The following is a 23,322-nucleotide window of genomic DNA, read 5'->3' on the forward strand; positions in this document are numbered from 1 at the left end:
CAGCAATAAGCACTTAAATTATGAATAAATTGCCAAGAATAAATCTAGAATAATATAATCATCATACGGAAGCTTGATAAGTAGCCTGTATAAGTCCTTTAAACCAAATGGCTTTCTCCTCCTCATTGTGAAACTCTAAAATCCAGGTGCTAGAAGATTCCAATGCCTGGGGAAAATAAGAAACTTAACTAAATTTACATAACACAACAAATCCATATAACCAGAAAATAATATTAGATGTAATCGGGTGGCAGAAACGTTCACTCCCATTAACCATATGGAAAATTTCAGTGAACTTTGTCTCCAGAAATAAAATAGCATTGTGCAAGAGAAGTCATTTCATGACATAACTTATTACAGTTTATCCCATATTTGAATTAGTATTTAAAACTTCCAAACATAATGCTTTCAGAATTTTATATACTCCAGCAGAAGAAAAAACCATAAATGTTTATTGGGGGCCAGGATGAGAAAAGAGTTTAAGCCAGTGACATAATCTCCAATTGTTTAACAAAATCTTTCCTTTTCCTTGTGGCATGTTTTATACCACAAAACTGCTTGCTTTCTTTTTCTTTTATTTTCTTTTTTTTTTTTTTTTTGCTTGTTTCAGTCGTTCAATTCAAAAGATTTACTTTACCCAATCCAACTTAGGAATACGAACGTCATTTTGTTATTTATCATAACAAAGAACAAAATATACCTTAAGCAATAAGATCAAGTTGAATGAAGCACCCACACAAAAAAAAAAAAAAAAAAAACTATATAGATTCAAACCTACTTGACTCACCTGTTGAATGTCCATTCCCCTGGAACAAACAGCAATACAGAATGGGGAACCACCAACATTTGACAGAGGAACCTCAATTACCTGTCTACTGGCCATGCTGCAAAAGTGAAGTTTTATTAAAACTGAGAAGAACCCCAAACTAGAAAATAATTGAAAGGGAAAACAAATGATCTAGTAAAATAACAATTAAATTAAATCAAGGAAAACAAAAAGCTAAGCTGAAGTAGAAGAATTTCCTTCATCAATTGAAAAGCCAACATAATTAAGACCTAAATCCGAAGCACCAGAAAGAAACCTATAAACAGGAAAATAATAGGAAGAGATGATTGAAGAGGAAAACCTCATGTATCGCTGGTAGCTCTGAGATCTCTGAGATTCCATAGCATAGAGATACAATCCAGATAACACAAGAAAACAGGGCTGCCATGTAGCCACGGAATTGCCAATCCCCTAAACCAAGAAATTTGATATATTAACAATTTCTTGCTCATTACTAATGTATCCAACCAGTTTATTTTCCTTATAACTGAAAACATGAGGTCATACCTTCCAAACAAGGATTCTAGCACCAGTAGCAATATCTGCAGAACTCCATGGGGCGAATTGAGTTTGGAAATTATCAACAGTTGACTGACCACAGTTTTCCATTGTATCATACAGCATGTTCAACAATTCCATAACTCTGTAGTATCTTGCTGGTGAAAAGTGAATGCCAAGGTTTGGCACTTGAATGGATATGCGTGTTGATGGGTAACTTGGGTGAGGTACTTTGATCTTCAGTTAAATAGATAAGTAAGTATCACCACCACATAATTTCATAGTCTCACTGGTAAAACTAAAGCACAACTTTTTCACAAAAGACTGTCAATTAATATACAAAGGATACATAAGAGTACAGAAAAGTCAATAAAAATTTGTTATGTAGTAGATTTAACAATTCATAAAATATGCAAAAATATATAATGTAAATGCTAACATGTACAATGTTCAACATAAAAAAACAGCAATATCTCAATTAATATTTAGTACTTGAAGATATGAGCTTTGATACTTGATGAGGAAATCCCATATTTAACAAACATGTGCATCATATTGCTATCACAAAGAGTTGCTTCTAAAAGAAAATCCAGAGTACCAAAGTGTTAATATTATATAGGTAAGGTAAGAATATGCAAAGTGTCGATATCCAGGAAAAAAAAAAAAAGGTACCTGAAATCAAGAGATAAATCAAAATGACATTAATTGGGAATGAATAAAGTAAAATATGATACCTGATCAACAATTACTGCCATTCCACACCTATCAATGAGAGAATAGAAATTGTCATTTTTTTCCAGTACGTGAGATGTTATTGCCTGACTATTATCATTTGGTACAACCACCGTGGGGTTCTGACAGTCTGAATTACAATTTGTAAAGAATGCAGCAATATCTCTTCCAGATATGTAGCAACGAGAATAAAGGCTCTGCCTTTGTTCATCAGATTCACTTTCCTGCAAAAATAGATATAGATCTTAAGCAAAAGGTATAAACAGCTTGAAAAGGTCTTAATAAGAAGCATACCGCAGTGTTCAATGTAAAATGACCAAAATCCAAAATAAAATGCACATCACAATTTGAAGAGCCAACTGTCCTTATAGGAACCCTGACTTTTGGAGCATCCAAATCTATGTCAAGGGCAAATCTGACAAAACAAGCAGACATAACTGTTAATTTGCTTCCCATTTTTGGCACAAATATGTCATATATAGTAGTGAGACAAAAATGAAAAGTAAAGAATACCTGCAACCACTGGTCAAGGTAAATCAACAAGTAATTACAATTCAATCATATTAAAGAAACCTCCAATATTATATATAATCATCCACATGCTATATCCTCATTAGATGATCAACAGATTTCCTATGAAAACCATCAATCAGAAGCAAGAAGACTGTGCACACCCCACAAAGATGAACATTTTTCCCAATAATATTATGTTACATACTTATACAGAAAAATCAGTTACTAGTTACCACTTACAACCCACCTCCAAGACTAGCATCAACAAATAATATCAACAGTAAAATTGTATTGACAAAACAAGCTTGGACTTAATAATGTGACAGAATAAAATTCAAGTACAATCCCAAAACAGTAAACAAAAAATTGTTATGAAATCTATTGATGGTAACTTCAGAATAAATGAAGAAGAATATTTACAATAGTTGGTAAGTGGATAAAAGAAATCAAGCATCCCAATCTGTTGCACTACAATAAGTAATCTGTAAGCCATATACTCCCTATTCAGTATTTAAGAATTTCATTACATTGAGAAGACAAGCTCAAATCATTAAAAAGTGGAACAATTCAGCAACCATATAGACCAATAAAGCAAGAATAGAAAGGGAAAAAAAGAGAAAATAATTACCTGCTCTGTTCCTCCAATACCATCTGAAATTGTTCTTGTGCTCTACGAGTAACTTTTTCAAGCTTCATCTGCAATTGGCATTGGTGAAAAAATTAGATTTTTTGACTGTGCTATGCCATTCAATGTATTTAAATCAATACCTGCAAAGCATTTGCAGTTTCCAATGCAACAGTAGGACTAACTGCATTACTCCTCTTTACAAACTCAAAAAAGTGATCAAAGCTTTCCATTAAAACCTGTGTCCAAAAAATAAGTAAGCAAGCTTCACAAGAAAAGGGACAACAAAGCTTTGGAAGGGAATAAGGAAATAATATTAACAAACAAGCAAACAGTAAAATTCCCTTCCCAACATGTTATAGATACAGCATGAGATAGAAAATGGAAATGATTGAAATCATAGTGGAGACCATATATAATTCTTTGAGCTAGGAACTAAAAGACATGCAGTGAGATATATGTTTCTCTCAAGTGTAATAATTATAAAATCTCAAGGAAGAAAGAAGAACAACTATTAGGCTCTTCCCTGTTCTCACTTCACTTGCAAAAATAAAACCTAGATTCACAGAAGCAACTAACTCAAAGTAAGAAACACTAAAAGAAGGGAATTTCCTTTAAAAAAAAGTATGATAGGGTCAACTGCGCATGCAAAATGATGGCAAAGGAAAGATTTTAATTCAGCACTTCTTAATTAAACTTATACTTGCCCTTTTTTCCCTTTTGTTGTCACTCTTCCTTTCACAAAAGTGAGATCAAATGAACCAGAAAATAATAATCAAGCCAAGTTCTGTTTGGCAATTGGCAGCTTCAAATATTCAATCAGATGAATTTCTTAACTTTCAACAGTAATATATAGGCTACTAATGGAACCTCTAACATCAAATGCTTTCTTAAACATCAATTTGATGGCTTCTGTTGCTAAAATTAGAAACAATGGTTCATAATCTGAAGGGAATTCAGGCAAATCAAGATTTCTAATGTCACTATGCCTTCTTTCAAGTTGTGAACTCATGTTGTTTGTACTAACATAGCTGTATTTTTATCAATGGAGGAAGAAAAGCTTATAGAAGCTTCAGGTTCTTATAAGGAAACTGTATTTTTACCATTAAAGGAAAAAAATTACTTTGAAATATAAGCATCAAGTTGGGAAATAAAGGGTATTAGCAATAGATTGATTTGCAAATGTAAATACTACTGCCTCCATCCGCTCAATAATGATAATTGTTTAAAACTACTAAATAAACAGAAATCACCCTACCATAGGCAAGGTGAGCAGTACAAGTAACGATTGTAAGCAACTTGATAAGTATAAATCACTTTACTCCCTCTCTCTCTCATGGACAAAGAAATCACCGTGACATGGCAAGGAGAAATTGTTGCAGACAGCTTCCAGTCCACATTCTCCCCAACTGGTGAATGTACAAAACTAGCAAATAATGCATTTGCCTTCTGCTCACTAGATACACTCTGAGAAACAAATTGCAAAGTGCATATAAGCCCAATGAAAAGTGTGATATATATGTAGAGGAAAAAAAAATCTAAATCTTGGTTGTAGGAACAAATTTAGTCCACAACCGTCAAAATGAATTGAGAGACAAAAACATTGTAAAATGGAAAATATTAAAAACAAAAAGTTTGAAAATTGTAAAAATACAGATAAATGGTATAAACTCAATATTCCAAATTTCCATCCCAATCCAAAACCGTCTTAATTATCAACTCAAAACCTTGTCACAACTATCACAGCCAACAAACCTGAGCAAGTGAACCTCCAGGAGCTGACAAACCATAGAATTTCAATAACACATCACAGTGGGTACTGTGATTTTTAAATTTGGTTGACACATGTAGTTGCTCAAATCTACCACAAATAATCTCATTCTGATTTACATCAATGATCCTAGCAGCAGCCTGTCTGACAGATACAGTCACCAAATACAGAATCATATTCTGCATGTCCTTTCCTACGTGTGGCATTATCTCCTCATCCTGCTGGTAACTAAGTAAATTATTAATAGCCTTCCATTCTTCTTTAGTCAATCTTTCTTCTGTTAATCGTGATCCCTCAGAAGCATCCACATTATTAGCATCTTCTGAGTCTGTATGCCTACAAGAAATGCAAACTCAAGATAAATAGGCAGAAATTCAGAAGTAAAAACTACAGGTAAAATATAGACTTCATCAAAGCTGAAGAAAAAATAAAAATAAAAAAATAAAAAACAAAATATTAGAAACAAGAAAAAAAAAAGTCCCAACAAACCATGTAAATGAAAACCAGCTTTTCTTTTTAAGCCTCCTCTGTTCAGCTGCTTCCTTCGATTTTACAGATTCAACCTTGGCATGTGCTAGCAACCTAAATGATACACACATCAAATTCAGATGTCAAGATATGGCTATGCTGAGAGAAAATGGGACAATGTGGATAGCATTCAGAACTAACCATCACCATTTATTAATATAGGCACTAAAACTGATGTCTGATGCGCAGTGTCAAATACTTAAATAGTACTTAACCTATAGTCTTTCAGAGCAACAATGCAAGATGGAAACTTTTCACATGGATTTATGATACCAAAACCACATTTAGCATAAAACTCACGAATCAGGACTTGCTCAGCCTTTAATGAGGGTCTGGGCCATGACAGTTCAATTATTATGGGATTTGGTTGTGGTCAACATCATAACAAGCACCATAGGTAAGTGTAAGGAGTGATTTCTAAAAGACAACATGATTCACTTTTGCTAAGATCCCCATGGGTTGTTCTTGTTGAGTTCAGTCGGATGAGGCTTAGGAAGGGAGAGAGCTACCACATTGTGTATCCCATAAAATAAAAACAAAATTACAAATAACAAGAAGTTCTCATACCTCCATAAAAGAATAACCTTGGAATCAAGATCTTTCTCCATTTCTCCAAGCTCTGAGACATTTGCATTAGATGAATGTTGAAGTGAACCAGCATACAACTGAACATAACGGCGGCGAAGCTGACAAAAGTGCTGGATTCGATCCCATGACAATCGGTAGCTGAGCCAAGATAGTAAATGCAAAGTCAGTTTCAACTTCAAAAATATATCCATGTGGATTATAGTTCTTTTACAGAATAGATGAAGAACACATACACAAAGATTATTCTTGTTTTTTTAAAAGATTCTTTAAATCTACTTTAACCAAAATGTCAAACAATCAGATAAGCATATCTATAGCACGTTTTCATCTGCTGCAGTCAAGCTTTGACCAGCCAAAAAAAAATCATATGTGAATGTTACTTAAATTTCATTACAATTACACAACAAAAGGGGGAGAAGAAAGTTGCAGTTGATTCAAATACTCAAAACATATAAAAAATAGCATGTCTGTACCACATTTGCTTCTGCTGCAGGACAGCTTGAGCTGCATAACGCCACCACAGACGAGGATCCTTTGAAACAGTCACCTCAGGTCTTAAATGAGAAATCTCAACATAAGTCTTGTATCTTGAAACAACTTCCAAAAGTTTTATCCAATCATGATATTGTGCCTGTGAGAAAAACGAAGTAGCACATGAATTTAGCACGTCAATAACAAGCAACAAAAGTTAGAGGGAAAAAAAATTGAAGGTAGAAATTGTCACTTAATTTTTCTTTTTATCCGAGTAATAAACCAAAGAGACCCCTTGCAAGAGGTGACCAAGTAAGCGAAATGGCTGTTCTATAAGAAAATGGACATTCAAATTTGCCATGTTTCTCCATAGCCAACCATAAGCAGCAATTGCAAAACTTATAGATGGCATAAACCACAATAAAATAAAAGGAAAAAAAAGTTTGCACCTCTGTAATTGTTAACGAAACATCACTTAAAACAAGAGAGGCCTTCTCGAATGGAATTTCTGGATCACTTCTTTCTTGTTTTCCAAGACGATGATATTTAAGAACTCCATTGATTGGCGAGAGCACATACTTGCGATTCACAGCCCACTTAGACACCATTCCATAGCCAATAGAAGGTTCATTTATACCATCTTCAAATATCTGACAAATCAACAAGGGGTGGCGGGGGGTGGAATCAAAGAAATGTATAATATTTTAGTTGATCAACCATTCAACGAAAGCAAGCTACTACAGAAGTTTGGACACTAATGATTTCACATATAGCTACAAACCTCAATCCATTCTTTGGGACTGAGATCTTCCCATCTCTTATCTATTTTCCAGGGAAGGCTATTACAATCATGATAAACAGCAAGTCTCTCAAGCTGCAATGACTGTTTTAAGAAAATATGTGCATTAGCCACAATTTTGACAGCAAGCAAAATTTAACCTTAATAAGACGAAATTTTCAGCAGAAACAGCTCTAAAAAAAAGACAAGCAATAACCTTCCGCAATCTATCCAATGCACCACTGGTGTCAAAAGTTTCATTTCCCTGCTCATCCATCGTCACAGCTGCCAGCTTAGCTAAGGTAACACCACATGAAAATGGATGCCCTGGATTACTGCAAAATCATCCATATTCTTAAAATAATAAAGAGTACCAAAGGATGGAATAGAATAACAAAGACTCATGAATAAATAGCACAAAAATAAAAATAATGATAATAATTGTCACACAATAACTCTACAATAAATCCACCATAGAGACCAAGAAACAGAAATGGAAGGAAGGAAGAGAGAGAGAGATTAATGATAACTTTTAAATAAAATGAATGCCAACCTGACTGCATCCTCATATCTGACATGCACATTGCTAATTGAAATCTTAAGATTTCCAATAATAGTGGCAATCAAAGAACCTAGCCATGAATTTGCAGGAGAAGGCTGCAAAAGGATCAGATATCAGATTGACTTAGCATGCTAATTAATATCAACAAATTTTCTTAAAAGAGATAAATAAAGAAATGCACATTCTGGCACATGGTGCTATAACTTAAAAATATCACAAGTATGTAGGATAAAACAGAGAACTACAAGCCTATGAACAAGATGCCTCTGCCACCTTCTCTACATAGAGCTAAGAAAGTTGTCCTAAATTTTTCCATGGATAAATTGTACCAAGAGCAGCATCTAAAGATAATAAACAAATTATAATCCAAAGATAAGGGTGATCCAAAATGAACGGTTTCAAACAGAAGCATCATAATGTTCAAACAATCAATATACACTGGCAAGGGCCATAATAGTTTCAATAACTGATAAAAAAGAAGCTTCTATCAATACATCCCCAAACAAGAACAGTCATTTGAACAAAGATTACTAAAGGAATTTGCCCTTACAGAACATTTTAAGTGTCTATCTAAAGCAACTAAAATACATGAGTAAAAGGAGAACCGAAACCAAAGACTGTACATTTCCCAACTTTGACCTAGACATTGCTTCAAGGATTGCTGATTCTGCTTCCTGCACAAACAGAGGGGTAAAAAAGCAAAATATAATAATAAGTTCATCAGCAGATAACGCTCCAGATTCTCTTTCTCTATGCAATGAACATCAAGAACATCAACACCCTAGACCAACATCAAAACAAATTTTTGAGGAAACGCTGCAAGAACTCTACATTTAGGAGATATGCAAGATTTGGCGATTTATTCACATCTATATTGTAGGTGCTTGGAGGAGGATGACATGTATTGGAGGAAGAGGAGGAGGATGACATGTATGGGAGGAAGAGGAGGAGGAGGAGTATATATTGCAGCAGCATTGGAAGGAAAAAAAAAAAAAAAAAAAGCAGCACAGCAACAAAGTAATAACTAGCTAGTGATCTTATGAAAGGATAATGGGAAAGTAAAAGATTAGGGAACGCCAGGGAATGAGGGGAACGTAATGTCAACACAACTAATAAAATGAATTCAAAAATAAAAGCTCATAAAAGGAAAAAATCTTGTGCAGAAAGTGGCACTATATGTTACAGAAATAGTACAGTTAAGTGCTTAAACATATCATGAATGGGAAACAAACCAAATTGACAAATAATAGACTCCTTGTAAAAATATAGAGCACATATTTTAGTGGTTAGTAAGGAAGCAAACATCAATCTAAAACAAATACATATGTGTTTGTGTGTGGCAAACACCCACACACTTACAGGAATGTAGGGTTGAGCAAGGAGAATTATAGAAGGATCGGTAACAGAATGGATGAGCTATTGGAGGGAATTGTTGAGGTTGGATATGTGGAGGGACAGCTAGCAAAGCAGGCAAAAATTAGTGTAAAGAGAAGAAGAGGAGGATGAAAGGGGGCATCGATGAAATCTGGCATTGCTCTCTGTTTTCATGGGGGCAGAGTAATTCTGCAGAGGAACGGGTTCCTGGGGTTTATTATGAAGCATTTATCTTTTTTGTTTCTTTTCCCTCGTTTTTGAGTTGTAATTGTTGTAATTCTTGAATCTGAGTTAGTATTACTTTAATCTATTACATTTTCATTTCAACTTCAATATCTCTGTTGCTAACTCTATCACACACACACACACACAGAGACACAGAGTTTTACCTCAATCTGTTGAAGTTTGGCTTCAAAAAGTTTTCTTCTGTCCTCGTCCTGCAGTAAATATTGGAAAAAAACAAAACTCAGAACCAAAAAGAAAAGAAGATCATGGTTAAACAAAACAATAGGTATGTCATCATTAACATTAAACAAATCACCATCTTACATTGAGAGCCCGGCCAACAGAAGCAGGATGAGCAAGAATGAAGACACGATCAATGAGAACAATCACAGGTTCCTTGCCTAAACTTTTCCACGGAACCTGCAGAAGAAGACCAATGTAAAGAAAATTTCACAAACTTTCACATTGCAATCCAGTTAAATTTTAACTTCCTGATCATTTAAATATAAATAATTATTAGTAATCATTCCAAATTCATTCCTGAACTAGCACAAATTGATATGCATGCCATAGTAATCCAATCTTATAACCATGAGGCAAGTTGAACAAATCTCATATGACACTTTTTCCTCCTTTTGCATGTGATTCATAGGCTTTGAACCTAGGTTCCAGCAGAGAGCACCACCCTACACTCCATCATTTCACGGAAAATATTTTCTGCATTTTCCAATGTTTGAGGCACATAGGAAAGTTGCTGAACATAAAATTTTTTCCTAGTTAATAAAAAAAAACTAAGTGATATTCCCAGGGACAAAAAAAAGAAGTAGATGACTTCCCATTGCCAGGTCATTTTCCCCTTTCCAAAACAGGAAGTCACTGCCAAAATTCCAAAAACTCGTAAAAATGGAAAGAATTTTTATTTAAAATAGCAAAAAACTTATTAAAGAAAAACTACATAAGCACACATCCGCTATTCCACTTACTGCCACCACCACCAATCACCAACAGTCAATGTGAACCACCGCATTTTAACCCTCTTTAGGGTAATTCTCTTATTCAAGCAAATTAAAACCAAAAGGAAAAAAAAATACATATCCGCAGGCAATAGGCACAAATCAAAAACAAGTAAGAAAGCTTATGGGACCTTTAGAATAATTCTCTTTTATTCAAGTAAATCAAAACCAAGTAAGAATTGGATCATTATAAACATAATGCGTATCACCTCATAAACAGAATAAAAGCATAAAAGCTTATCCAATATAAAAACCATTAAAAAAAAACTCTATGTGGTAATAGCAAAACCCAAAAAGCATAACCAATGAATATATCAGAACATAAAATTTTGTACCTACCTTTAATGTGATAGTGCCAACAAAACCAGCTCTGACTGTGACTGGAAGTTTCAGTGCATTTAGTGCTTCTGCCTTCAATCTCAAATCTTTGAGGACAACATCACCTACAAAAAGTCGAAAGAAGTAACTGAAAGATTAAAGCATTAGATAGTAAAAAGTGGCATCCATGAAGACGCTATTTTGGCACCAGTGACCATCAAATATATTCCATCAAAGAATGCCCAACAGATACATTGTTTCTACAAAAATTCAGATGATACGAGATACAGTAACTTAGCCTAAAGTCACAGCAAAGGAGATCAAATGACAAACCTTTCCAAACACTGATCCTTAATGCCTCTACCGAAAGCCCATGGACATATTCACCCAAATATCTTCGAAGCAAATGCAGAACCTACAAGGAAAAATATCAATAAAAACTACTCCATTGACATTTTCTCTGAAACACATCCACCAGACATGATCAACCAATAAAGACAACACCGCACGCACATTTATAAAATCTCCAAAATGTAACCTAATTAAAACATAATTCCATGACAATCATTTACTCCTTGCAACAGGCTTTACTATGTTTTGAACTGATGCCATCACACTAAAACTGACCATCAAGCATTATCTATCCCAACGTGTCATGCAACAAAGCAGTACCAAATGAACTCCCACGGTTTTGGTCCTATTGTCAAACAAAATTGAGGGAAAACACCAACACTGCCTTAATATAGCCTAGTAAGCAACTCACACCAATATACTAATAGAAGCATGCAGTTAGCAGTTCTCAGATATATACATGGTGAGGTTCCAGTTGCATTTTAATTTCCTTCGCCCTAAGTTGTGGTGTGGCATCTCAAACTCAGTTCCATTCTACTCATAAATAGTTAGTGATGTGGGAAATTGAGCTCCTATATTCACAAGCACCACCTAGCTCTAAACAAAATTAGCGAAACAAAACTGCCCAATAACAATCGAATAAACAAAAATGGTTCTAAAAAAGAAGGAAAAACAAAAGAGCCTGATTATTCTCAATGCCAATCAAATATCATAAATTATTCAAGGAAACGAATTCTAATGATTGAAGAACCTAATCCACTAATTGATGCAAAGGAAATATAAGAAAATTTGTAATTATGCAAAGGAAAAAAAAAAAAAAAAAAGACTTACGTGAGCTTCGAACATGGTGATTGAAAAAGTTGGAAAATGAGTTAGAAAATTTAAGATGATGATGGATGTAGAAAAAACGCCATTGAAGAGCGGCGAAGTGGTGTCCAATTATCAGGTTGAAGTTAGGGTTTGTGGAGAGTTGAAACGCATCGTTGGGTTCGATCTGCACAGAGAGAAAGAGGCCAAGAGAAGCGGACGGTTTGAAGACGTGACAGGAAGGAGGAGAAAATATAGTTTCGGTCTCTCGCGAACGTTGGCGTGGACAAGAATCACGTAAGGGCATTTGTTCCAGGTGTTACATCAGTCAGTTTATTATTCCATCCATTTTTGCCCTTTTAACATAAAAATATAAGTTAAAAAAAAAAAAGCATAATTTACATATGTTTTTTAAATTGTAATATTTAAATACTATTATTATCAGTTTGATAAATATTATTTTTTATTTATGAAAAATATATTATTTTATTAATGATATTGTGGCTAAATTGGTGAAAGAAAAATTTTCAATCACGGAGCCACCAACATATTTCATCATTGCTAATGGCTTAAACCAAACCGTCCATCAAAATTTTCAATCTGTTGTTTTAAGCTAAATGGAACATGAATGTGGGCCCCTCCGCGTCGACAAGAATAATGAATTTGATGGCTCATGAGAACAAAGTTTTTTTCGTGGCAAAAGGTTTATAAATACTTAAATTGGCTCGGAGCTAAATAAATTTTTTAACTTTTAAAAGAATTAAATAAATTTTTTTAATTTTTCAAAAATTAATAAAAAAATTAAATTATTATTTTCTTTAATATAAAAAAAAATTAAATAGTAAAATTATAATTTAATTTTTTATTTATTTTAAAAGTTAAAAAATTTATTTATTCATGAAAATTTATTTTATATATTTTTAAAATTTAAAAGAGTATTTAATTTTTTTAAAAGTTGAAGTTTAATTGGACCATAGCTTTTTAAAAAAAAAAAATTTAAGACATTGTCACAAATCCATCCTAGAAGTTATATACGCACTGGACAACTACTAGTATATTCAGACAGCGTTTGATACGACGTCGTTGTGGTCTACTTACAGAACACTTGAAGAAGCGGTTGAAATCTTAACTCGCTGCAGCAGGAGCAAGCAGCAGTAATAGTAGTGGGTGGTGGGTGGACCCTCTGAAAAGATCTCTGGCTTTATCCGACTCTGAAGTTTCGCCATTTATCCGAAGCTCGAAGATTTTAGATTTACACTACCAACCCTGAAAACCCATTTCACCATTCCAGAGGTCTGTTACAGTATTTTATGTTTTTTATGCTTTCTGCTTCCAAGGTCACAAATGATCTCTAATGTTTACTTCATTTGCTACAGATATGAAAGTTGAAACATAAAGAAACTAGTCGAGGAGGACCACAACAAGGTATGGATAATTTACTCTGTTTAAGATTGTAAAACCTTCGAATTTAGTAATTAAATGTTAGCTTTAGTTTGTGGTTATATCAGAGAAGCTACTCACTGACAAGCTTAAAGCTTGTAGGTCTTTTTCGTTATTTCAAGAAAATTGAAACGCTGGGTAAATAATTATTCATTTTATAAGTAGAAAATATAAAATGTAATGTTAATTAAGATACATTACATGTAGCAAATTTGGTAAGATGGTGCTTTCGTGGCCAAAGAGATCTAGCAATTGATCCAGGGCTTTTATATAATAATATACCCTTTTTCTGTCGGTGAGAGAAAAATTTATGCTTAAGCAATTTATTAGTTAATTTATTTCTCAATTACCGGAGGATTCATTGTGTTAGGCGCACTTGAGTAGAGTGTTTCTGTTTCCTTGGATATCAGGTTGATTTGTTTCTGGCAAGAGTAGAAGATCACCAGATATGAAATTCAACAATTCAAGAGCCAGGATACAGTTTTACATGTGTTCATTCTTCATAAAGCTACTGGGGGAAAGAGTCTGATGTGTAAGAATGAAAATTTTCAAGATAGCTTTACCTTTGTTCCGGATGAAGAAATGGTCTGGTGGCATGGTGATTATAGCTCTTGCTGTAATCTTGGTTTTTAGTTATAGCCTACTGAGAACCCAGCCACAGAAAAAACAGTCAGCTTATGATTTTTTCAGAAATCATCCAGCTAATGATTCTCATGTGACGGACACCTCTCGCATTAGACCTCCTCAAGTGGAAGTAGGAAAAGCAACAAAATTATCAAAAAAACTACATTTTATAAATTTTGAAGGACTTAATGACCTGTATGCCCCAAACAGTATTTCCAAGGAAGAGTCAAAGGCCTTGCTGGTATGGAGTCAGATGCGTTTGCTATTGTCCAGGTCTGATGCTTTGCCTGAAACAGCTCAAGGGATCAAAGAGGCTTCAATAGCATGGAAGGATTGATCGTCCATAATTGAGGAAGAGAAAGCTGCCAAGTCTCGCATCATTGACAAACAGGAAGATAAAAACTGTCCTTACTCTATAAATGCTATTGATATAATGACATCAAGCAATGGAACAGTTTTTGATATACCTTGCGGTCTTGTTGAAGATTCCTCCATTACAATAGTTGGCATTCCTAATGGGCACAATGGAAGCTTTCAAGTTGAACTTGAAGGCTCCCAGCTTCGAGGAGAGCAAAACCATCCTATTATCTTGCATTACAGAGTAAGCCTACCTGGAGACAATATGACAGACGAGCCTTTTATTGTTCAGAATACATGGAGTAATGAACATGGTTGGGGCAAAGAGGAGAAATGTCCTGCTCATGGATCTGCTAACAACCCAAAGCCAAAAGGTAGAAATCATTACAATTCTCGTATTCACTTTGATGCATTGAGGGTAAATCAGTTCGGCTATGTTAGCATTCTAGCACCAATTTGACTTCCTCTTTGTAATGGTGATTGGTGATTTGCATCTAACACCAATTCATTTCATGCACATACTAAGTTGTTTATAACAGAAACTAGAGAGAAAGGAGGAGAAGGAGAAAAGCTAAGGACTTTTCTTGAACAATATTTAATTGGACATTTTGCTCATGATTATGTCACAATGTGAAAACAAGTAGCCCATGTTGAAGTGGCCTTAACCTTTATTATCCTTTGTTCTTCTTTCTTTTAATAGTTCAGGACAAATTCATTGCTGAACTTTATATTCATTATTGTCATGTAGATCTTGTCATCTATTGAAGCACACTCATCAAAAGAACTAGCACAGAATAGCATAATCCTGTTTGAAGGACAATATTTTCATCCCACGTTTCTTTTCCATGCTAACAGACTTGCATTATACTTTAATTTAGATCTTAATTCTAATACTAATCCATCTTGCAAAATATCTTGATGCCTATTTTACTTTTTTGATTTTTACAAATTCAAAGAAAAATTCTTAAATCAGTTTTCTGACCTATTAGCTAACATTACAGTTGATGGACTTGTTCTTTGCAATGAACAAATTGTCAGAAGCACGGTGGAAGAGACTCTAAATGCAAGTCATCCTGGTAGAGACATTTTAGCTAATGTTTCCCAAGGAAGCGCTTATGCAAGTGCTAATTTCCCATTCTCTAAGGGGAATCCTTTCACTGCTACATTTTGGGTTGGTTCAGAGGGATTCCATATGACTGTGAATGGAAGGCACGAAACATCTTTTGCATATAGGGAGGTAAGGTATGAATTTGTCTGCTGTTACAAATTTGAATAAGAAGTTTGTTAACAATTTGAAGGCTATACCATTTTGATAAGAGTAAACACTCCCACCATGGATGGATTTTATAAAATTGCAGAAACTTGAACCATGGGCAGTGAGTGGAGTCAAAGTAGACGGTGGTTTTGATATGTTATCTGTCTTAGCCAAAGGGTTGCCTGTTTCTGAAGATCATGATTTAGTCGTTGATGTTGAGCTCCTCAAAGCCCCAGTGACAAAAAAGAAAAGACTAGCAATGTTGGTTGGGGTTTTTTCCACTGGAAATAATTTTGAGCGCCGAATGGCACTGAGAAGGTCTTGGATGCAGTATGAGGCTGTACATTCAGGGGATGTAGCTGTCCGATTTTTCATTGGTCTTGTAAGTGACAAGTTGTCAACTAAGACATATCTAGATAGTATTTCATGTTCTATATGTGCTAATTAATTCCTGATTTATCAGTAAATATATAATTTTGTCAGTGCATCTTTCATGAGATTGCTAATCTTGGAAAGCTTGTGCAGGGTAAAATGAAAACTTAATTGAACTTCTTCTATCTGTTTGTAATAGTCAGCCCAACTTGACTCAACTTTTGTGAAAATTGAATTCACAACAACAATTTCCAGTACCAAGTTTAAAGTATGGGGTTTATGTTCATAGAATCATGAAATAATCAAGGAAATAAAGAATTCACAGCAAAATGATGTGCATATTGGACTCCAATACGTGCTTTGTAATTTTGCTACTTACCATTTATCGTTTGGACGATCAAAAATTTATTTACCACTTTGTGATTTTGATACTCACCATTAATCATTTAGATTGATCTCAAAGTTTTTTGGTAAATAATTTGGTATTTTCATTCGTGCAGCACAAGAACAGTCAAGTCAATTTTGAGCTGTGGAAAGAAGCTCAAGCATATGGAGATGTGCAATTGATGCCTTTTGTTGATTATTATAGTCTGATTAGTTTGAAAACAATTGGAATTTGTATTATGGGGGTATAGACTATGGACTTTAGCAATACATTTAAACCATTTATTTGATTTTCCAAACTCATCAAATTTAACTTTTGAATAATCTTTTTTATTCAATATGCAGACCAAAATTCTCCCTGCTAAATATATCATGAAAACAGATGATGATGCTTTTGTTAGGATTGATGAAGTTCTTACTAGTCTCAAGGGAAAAGCATCTAATGGCCTGTTATATGGTCTTATGTCCTTCGACTCATCACCACATAGGGAAAAGGACAGCAAATGGTATATCAGTAATGAGGTAACCATAATCTTATATTCATAACTAAAGTCACATATTGATGATATTTGTTTTGCTATATTACTTCTTCCTTTTCTCAACTGCCATTTTACTCGGATAGGCATTCTTTTGTGCAGGAGTGGCCCCATTCTTCGTATCCACCATGGGCACATGGCCCAGGATATATTGTCTCTCGAAATGTTGCAAAGTTCATTGCTCAGGGCCACCAAGAAAGAGATCTCAAGGTAAATATCTCTTGCTTACTTGTTACTAGAAAATTTTATCATATGTTTAATGCTAGTATGTTTGAATTGTCCAAAACATGCCTCCTCAGCTTGATAAGACAGTTAGATTATAGCATTGAAAGAGAGATAAGAAAAGGGCAAAAAGAAAGCAGAAAGTCCAAAAGAATATTTAAGCTCCATTTGGGATTGTGGTTGGATGGTAACTAGTAAGCACCATTTTGGATGTTGAAAAAGCAATTTGAAAAAGTTGTTTTGTTGTTTTGAGTTTTAATTATTAAAATATATCAAATTTAAATTAAATCAAAATTTGAAATTTCTTATTAAATTGTTTTGCAATAATATTTTATCAATGGCTCAAACAGTAATGCCAATCAAACCCTTAGGCAAGTGCAAAGACTTGACCTTTAGATGATAGAAGAAATCTTTGGTGAAATAGTGTAGCAATTAGGTTTCAACAGGCTATATGCTTTATGAGCTGCAAACTCCATTCCGCCATTGATATTCAACTCCTTGTTGCTTCGATTTATGATGAAGAAAATAAAAATAATAATGAGCACCGAAGTTAATCTGACAAAGTTGCCGTGTTGTTTCTCTCATGTCTATGCTTTTTGTAGTTATTTAAACTGGAAGATGTCGCAATGGGAATATGGATTGAACAGTTCAAGAAGAGCGGTCAAGAAGTGCATTACATAAGTGACGAGAGGTTTCACAATACTGGATGTGAATCAAATTATATTCTTGCTCATTACCAAAGCCCAAGGTTGGTATTATGTCTTTGGGAGAAGTTGCAGAAAGAGCATCAGCCTAATTGCTGCGAGTAATCACGTGAAAATAGCTGAACGTTCAAGAGTGATTTTCTTCTTAGGCCAAGCTAGAATTAAAAGCTCTACTAAGGATTCTGTGTTGGGGTCACAGCTTTTTAGGATTGGCTCTAGTGTGTTTGGTGTCGTCATATCTGTTTGTTGACATTAATCACACTCATATGACGGATGAAATGATTGATTAGCAAATGTTGAGGATCTTCTTGTTGGTGTAAGTTACTAAGTTAATATAAATTCTTTTCTATTCTTTAAATTGAATTTTACTTGTCTACATCAAAGAGTATTGCACCAAATCAATACTTCTGATGTTTTATGCGTGACCGATGAATCCTAAATTCGTAATTGTATGTAACATTGGCTTGATGTAATACTTCAGGCAAGGATTTTCCTTTCAAATTTACCTCATATTTTGCCGTATTTGTACCATGAAGCAAAGTGGACCACGGTCCCGGTTCGAGTTTGGAACTAGATCAAACTAGCGCTTCACGAGTTGGAACCGAATAGTAACCATTTTCCAGCCTCTTTAAACGGGATTGGACGTTTTCAATTCATTCAAATTAACATATATATATATATATATATATATATATTTTGTATTTAAGAAAGCATTGAAACAACATTCCAATTCGCATGTTTAAATTAGATCAAATCATTTTCTTATCTCTTTGAATCAAATTGAACGGTTTTAGTTTGATTTGAAATAGCTTTTTTTTAAAAAAAAAAATCAATTATTAAACTGATTCAAATGGTATTAAATCAAGATTGTTGTGAATCAATTTGAGGTTATTAATTTCATAAATTCACGGCACGTGACATAAATGAATCAGAAATGGATTCTTAATTAGCTTAAATTTACCTTTTATTGGATATTTTTATCCTAAACTCTAAGGTAAATTAAGATGTTATTTTAATCTGCATATGAGTTTTAGTTGAACAATATTTAAGTTGTCACGAGCCAACTTATGAGCCGGACCGGCACTAGAACCTGAGTCAGCCTAAAACCTCCAAGGGCAGGTAGTAAGTCTAACTATTCCTCAACCCAACTCTAAGGCTCATTTGGGCTCAATTTCAAGAATTCAACTAGACAGAGTCCGGCCATAAAATGGACCATTTAACGGGAAGTTTTTTACTCGCCCAACTTGTAAACACAATATATAATAAATTGGGGAGCTCAACTCACCCTCCACATAATCAAAATGTCATAACTCAAATGGGAGCTCAGCTCGCTCATCCAATCCCATCATGCATATAGTTAATAATTTTACAGGTCCAACATAACTTTTATAATACAGGTCCAAAATAAAAATAAGTGCTTCTAACAAATGCGGAGTCTAAAATTTAACTAAATTGTACAAAATACATTAAATACTATTAATGGACCTGCGAAGAAAAAGAGCAGGTTAGCTACAACAAATAATCATCCTGTAGCCTTGAAAAATAGATGAACAGGAGTGAGTGTTCGACTCAGAGAGTAAAATATCAATTTTAATTATAATCTCTATAGTTATCTAAAGCTAATGCACCCTGTGGAGTGAAATGCAACATCGTCATAATTTTCATATCATAACAACAAAAAGGTAATTTGGAGCACTCACACACCCAACACTGTCAAACAATACATATGTGGGAGCTGTCAAACAATACATATATTACTGATCCCCGATACAGCCCTCTTAATCCAACCTCTGCCAGCAAGTGTCTCTCAAGCCGGACTTTCGCTTAATAAACCAAATGCGGGGTCCTAGTGAGTGTCTCTCAAGCCGTGTCTACCCCGAAGGGCCAGGTCCTAGCGAGTGTCTCTCAAGCCGTGTCTACCCCAAAGGACCAGGTCCCAGTGAGTGTCTCTCAAGAAGTGTCTACCCGTCCTGTCTATATCCAATACCATACCACACGCAAGCCACGCACACACACTACTCCAAATTACTACAAACAACATCCATGACATTTCAACAATTATGAATGTAATATAAAATGTGCCTAGTGTTTGACTACATAGATACATATTTATAAGTGATGTATGAGCATGCTTGAACATATAGTAATATCGAAATTACAATTAAAATTAATATTTTACTCACAAACTTGAACCGAGGTCACTCCAGCAGCTGGGCGGAGGAGAAAGGCTGTCCCGACTCACCTGATAATTTCATTGCAATTATTTAATATATTTGACTTAATATAAGTTTAGAAAAGATCAAAGACACCCTAAGTTGTGTTGAAAATCCGGCAGAGTCTCCCCTATACCTATGACCTACCCAACCTGCAAAATGGTTCAAATAACACTTCTAAACTCAACCCATATCTCATCATCATTATATGGCCCCTCCTAGACCCTCCAAACCTAGCAATAATCACAATATCAGACAACTCAATTATAAGACTTCAAAACTAATATTTTTCAAAAACTATCCAAACTAACTTTAAAAATTCTATAAACATGCCCCGCGGTCGTTAATAATATTATAAGGCGATTGCAATAAGAATCGTAATTTTTTTATCATCCATGAATATTTTATAAATTTTATTCTAACCCAGTACAAAGCAAAAATTGAGTAATGTAAAGTTTGAGTTATTGTGCCAAATCTGACAACTGAAACGCGTCCAGAACGTCTGAAAACAGTGGGGTAGCCTACAATCTTGACCCGGTTCTGAAATGGTTCCAGCAGCTTATCTGCTTAGCTCGAAATTAAAAATTCCGGGCGACGATCAAATTTTTACGAAATGAAAGTACATACTCAAAGTCCACAATACCAGATTTAGAATAATATATATATATATATATATATAATAATTATTTGAAAATTATGGATGTTTCATTCTTCTCCCCTTATAGAAAATTCATCCTTGAATTTTACACAAGGCAGAACAATGACACATAGTTGCATATCAAACTTACGAGTACTTGCTGCGCATATCCTGCTCTAACTTCCAAGTGCATTCCTCCATAGATTAACTCTTCCACAGGACTAACCATAGGGATTTGCTTTGATCAAAGTTGTCTCATCTGATAGTCTACTATGGCTACTAGTTGCTCCTCAAAGATCAAATTCTCATTTAACTCCACTGTGTCTGGTTGTAGCACATGAGAAGGATCGGAACATACTTTCTAAGCATGAAAATGTGAAATACTGGGTGGACATAAGAAAGGTTTGGTGGCAAATCTAACTGATAGGCAACTGCTCCCACTCTGTCCATGATCTTAAAAGGTCCTATATAATGGAGTGCCAATTTGCCTTTTCTTTCCAAATCTCATAACCCTTTTCATAGGAGAAACCTTCAAGAACACGGTTACCCTGTCACACCTTACCCTTCCATAAGGCATAATATGATCCCGTAGTATACATAATAAATTACCAAACTTCGCCTACTGATAACCCATTAAATACATTACAAGGGATTTTAAACAATTTCTTACTTCTTTTTAAAGTGGTGAGCACTTTTGACAGGTGTTAAAAACTTTTAACAGAAAGTAAATCACACATTAGGTCTGAAATAGTCACAAATTTTATAAAAATTTCAACAGAGTGCCGTCTGTATTTTGTGAAAACAGTTCTTCAAAAACTTATAAAAAAGTACTTCCAATATATTTGTTTCAATCCCCAACTCCAATAATAGCTCAACTCAATTCAATTTTCACAACACAAGTCAAACTCAAATTCAGTAATTCCAAAAATAAAGTGCAAAATAACTGAGTATTTCAAAAGCAGAAATAAGAGAATTATAATACAACATTTTGACAGCCCAAAATAATTTACAACTTTATTTTACAACTGCTCAAGACCAAGTACAATATATACATACAGTTCACATACATTACAATAATATTTACAAGGAAGTAGTATACTCAACATACCCAGCAAAATCCTAAAGCAAAGTCACAAGCAGCCTACTCTGCTGCTTTATCTGTCTGTCTACCTGCGACAACAATGAAAAAGCTATCGCTGAGTAAAATTTTGTAACACCCCTGATTTTTTTATAAATTATTATTGGGCTTCGTGTAGGTATCATCAATTCGCGGAAATTCGACAGTTGTCCGGATCTATGAATTTCCAGCCAGACAGACCAACTACCGGAAAAGTCTCCGAATTGGATCGAGGTTTTGGCTACCCCACCATTGTCAGGCATCCCGAGCTCGTTCCCGAAGTCAGAATCGGCAAAGGTGAGCCGGGACAGCTATCTTCCTCCGCCCAGCCGCCACAGTGATTGCCGTCAAGTCTGTGAGTAAAATATTAATTTTAATTGTAATTTCGATATTATTATATTTTCAAGCATGCCCATGCATCACTTATATGTAAATATTTATGTAGTTAAACTCTAGGCACGATTTATGTTGCATTCATAACTGTTAGCGTGCCATGGATGTTGTTGTGGTAATTTGGAGCAGTGTGCGTGCGTTGGCGTGCGTGTGATGTGGTGTGGACTATGGATAGGACGGGTAGACACGGCTTGAGATCTTCACTGGGACCCGGTCCTTCGGGGTAGACACGGCTTGAGTTCTTCGCTGGGACCCCGATTTGGTTATTAAGTGGAAGTCCGAGCTGAGTTCTTCGCTGGCACCAGGTTGGATTTAAGAGAGCTGTATAGGGGATCAGCTCCCATATATTATGATTGATGTTACAGGGTGCGTGAGTGCTCCAAATTACCTTTTTGTTGTTATGATGTGAAAATATGGTTGCCGTTGCATTTCACTCCACAGGTTGCATTAGTTCTAGATAGTTATAGAGATTATGGTTAAAATTGATATTTTACTCTCTGAGTCGAACGCTCACTCCTGTTCAATATTTTTTCAGGCTACAGGAGGATTTTATTGTGGTTAACCTGCTTTTCTCCTTCGCAGGTTGTTTATCAATAGTTTTGTAATTTTATTTATTCCTAGAATTTCCGCATGTGTTAGAAATATTTAAATGATTCGGGTCTGTAATATAAATTGTCATGTGGACCTGTAAAATTATATGCATGTTTGATGGATTGGATGAGGGAGCTGAGCTCCCATTTATTTTATCTTTGATATGAGTATGTGGAGGGTGAGCTGAGCTCCCCAATTGATGATATATTTTGTTTACAGGTCGGGTGAGTCAAAAACTCCCCGTTGAAAGGTCCACTTTATGGTCGGGCTCTGTCCGGTTGGTTTCTTGAAATTGGGCTCTGTCAAAAACTCCCATTTATTTTTAGTGATATTGCCATTCCAAGTGTAAATCAAAAAAAAATTTAAATCACAATATTTAAATATTTCATACAAACCACAAATCGCATTTTATCTCAAAATTTTCATTTACAAAGTAGACAACACAATAATTTTCAAATAAAATTTTCAAAGCCAAAACAATAAAAAATTATTCACAA

The 23,322-nt window shown here is 34.7% G+C and overlaps 2 protein-coding genes and 1 long non-coding RNA gene across 6 annotated transcripts in view; 2 read left to right on the forward strand and 1 right to left on the reverse strand.

Moving 5' to 3' along the window:
* The window catches only part of LOC110637210 (uncharacterized), a 46,309-nt gene extending 34,023 nt beyond the window's left edge, over positions 1–12,286 (reverse strand). For 3 of the 4 annotated variants that reach the window (XR_009148084.1, XR_009148083.1, XM_058144855.1), the window contains exons 1-23: positions 12,005–12,279; positions 11,156–11,237; positions 10,844–10,947; positions 9,816–9,911; positions 9,656–9,703; positions 8,516–8,566; positions 7,884–7,987; positions 7,548–7,665; positions 7,334–7,435; positions 7,002–7,202; positions 6,555–6,712; positions 6,061–6,219; positions 5,455–5,547; positions 4,950–5,301; positions 4,548–4,661; positions 3,338–3,433; positions 3,198–3,265; positions 2,351–2,471; positions 2,059–2,280; positions 1,334–1,561; positions 1,128–1,237; positions 788–884; positions 68–166 (exon numbers count right to left, since the gene is read on the reverse strand). Coding sequence is in view for 2 of the 4 variants with exons in the window: in XM_058144855.1 (XP_058000838.1) it covers positions 68–166; positions 788–884; positions 1,128–1,237; positions 1,334–1,561; positions 2,059–2,280; positions 2,351–2,471; positions 3,198–3,265; positions 3,338–3,433; positions 4,548–4,661; positions 4,950–5,301; positions 5,455–5,547; positions 6,061–6,219; positions 6,555–6,712; positions 7,002–7,202; positions 7,334–7,435; positions 7,548–7,665; positions 7,884–7,987; positions 8,516–8,566; positions 9,656–9,703; positions 9,816–9,911; positions 10,844–10,947; positions 11,156–11,237; positions 12,005–12,019 (2,838 nt within the window). In the remaining 2 variants the exon portion in view is untranslated. Of the gene's footprint in view, positions 1–67; positions 167–787; positions 885–1,127; positions 1,238–1,333; positions 1,562–2,058; positions 2,281–2,350; positions 2,472–3,197; positions 3,266–3,337; positions 3,434–4,547; positions 4,662–4,949; positions 5,302–5,454; positions 5,548–6,060; positions 6,220–6,554; positions 6,713–7,001; positions 7,203–7,333; positions 7,436–7,547; positions 7,666–7,883; positions 7,988–8,515; positions 8,567–9,655; positions 9,704–9,815; positions 9,912–10,843; positions 10,948–11,155; positions 11,238–12,004 lie in introns of all 4 variants that reach the window. The other variant, XM_058144856.1, reaches the window with a different exon arrangement.
* An 819-nt stretch (positions 12,287–13,105) lies between these two features.
* Positions 13,106–18,232, forward strand: LOC110637219 (hydroxyproline O-galactosyltransferase GALT3). Its single transcript, XM_021787222.2, is given in 9 exon segments — positions 13,106–13,273; positions 13,357–13,405; positions 13,831–14,775; positions 15,403–15,638; positions 15,760–16,038; positions 16,529–16,657; positions 16,758–16,934; positions 17,051–17,158; positions 17,773–18,232. Coding segments are annotated over 7 exon segments (1,953 nt in total). The 5' UTR covers positions 13,106–13,273; positions 13,357–13,405; positions 13,831–13,958; the 3' UTR covers positions 17,980–18,232.
* A 3,751-nt stretch (positions 18,233–21,983) lies between these two features.
* LOC131179506 (uncharacterized) lies at positions 21,984–22,980 on the forward strand. Its single transcript, XR_009148418.1, has 2 exons — positions 21,984–22,196; positions 22,770–22,980. It is a non-coding gene; the product is annotated as an uncharacterized LOC131179506 (long non-coding RNA).
* The last annotated feature ends 342 nt before the right edge of the window (positions 22,981–23,322 follow it).

The sequence above is a fragment of the Hevea brasiliensis genome, chromosome 4 (genome assembly GCF_030052815.1).
Source record: "Hevea brasiliensis isolate MT/VB/25A 57/8 chromosome 4, ASM3005281v1, whole genome shotgun sequence".
In the NCBI taxonomy this organism is placed as follows: domain Eukaryota; kingdom Viridiplantae; phylum Streptophyta; class Magnoliopsida; order Malpighiales; family Euphorbiaceae; genus Hevea; species Hevea brasiliensis.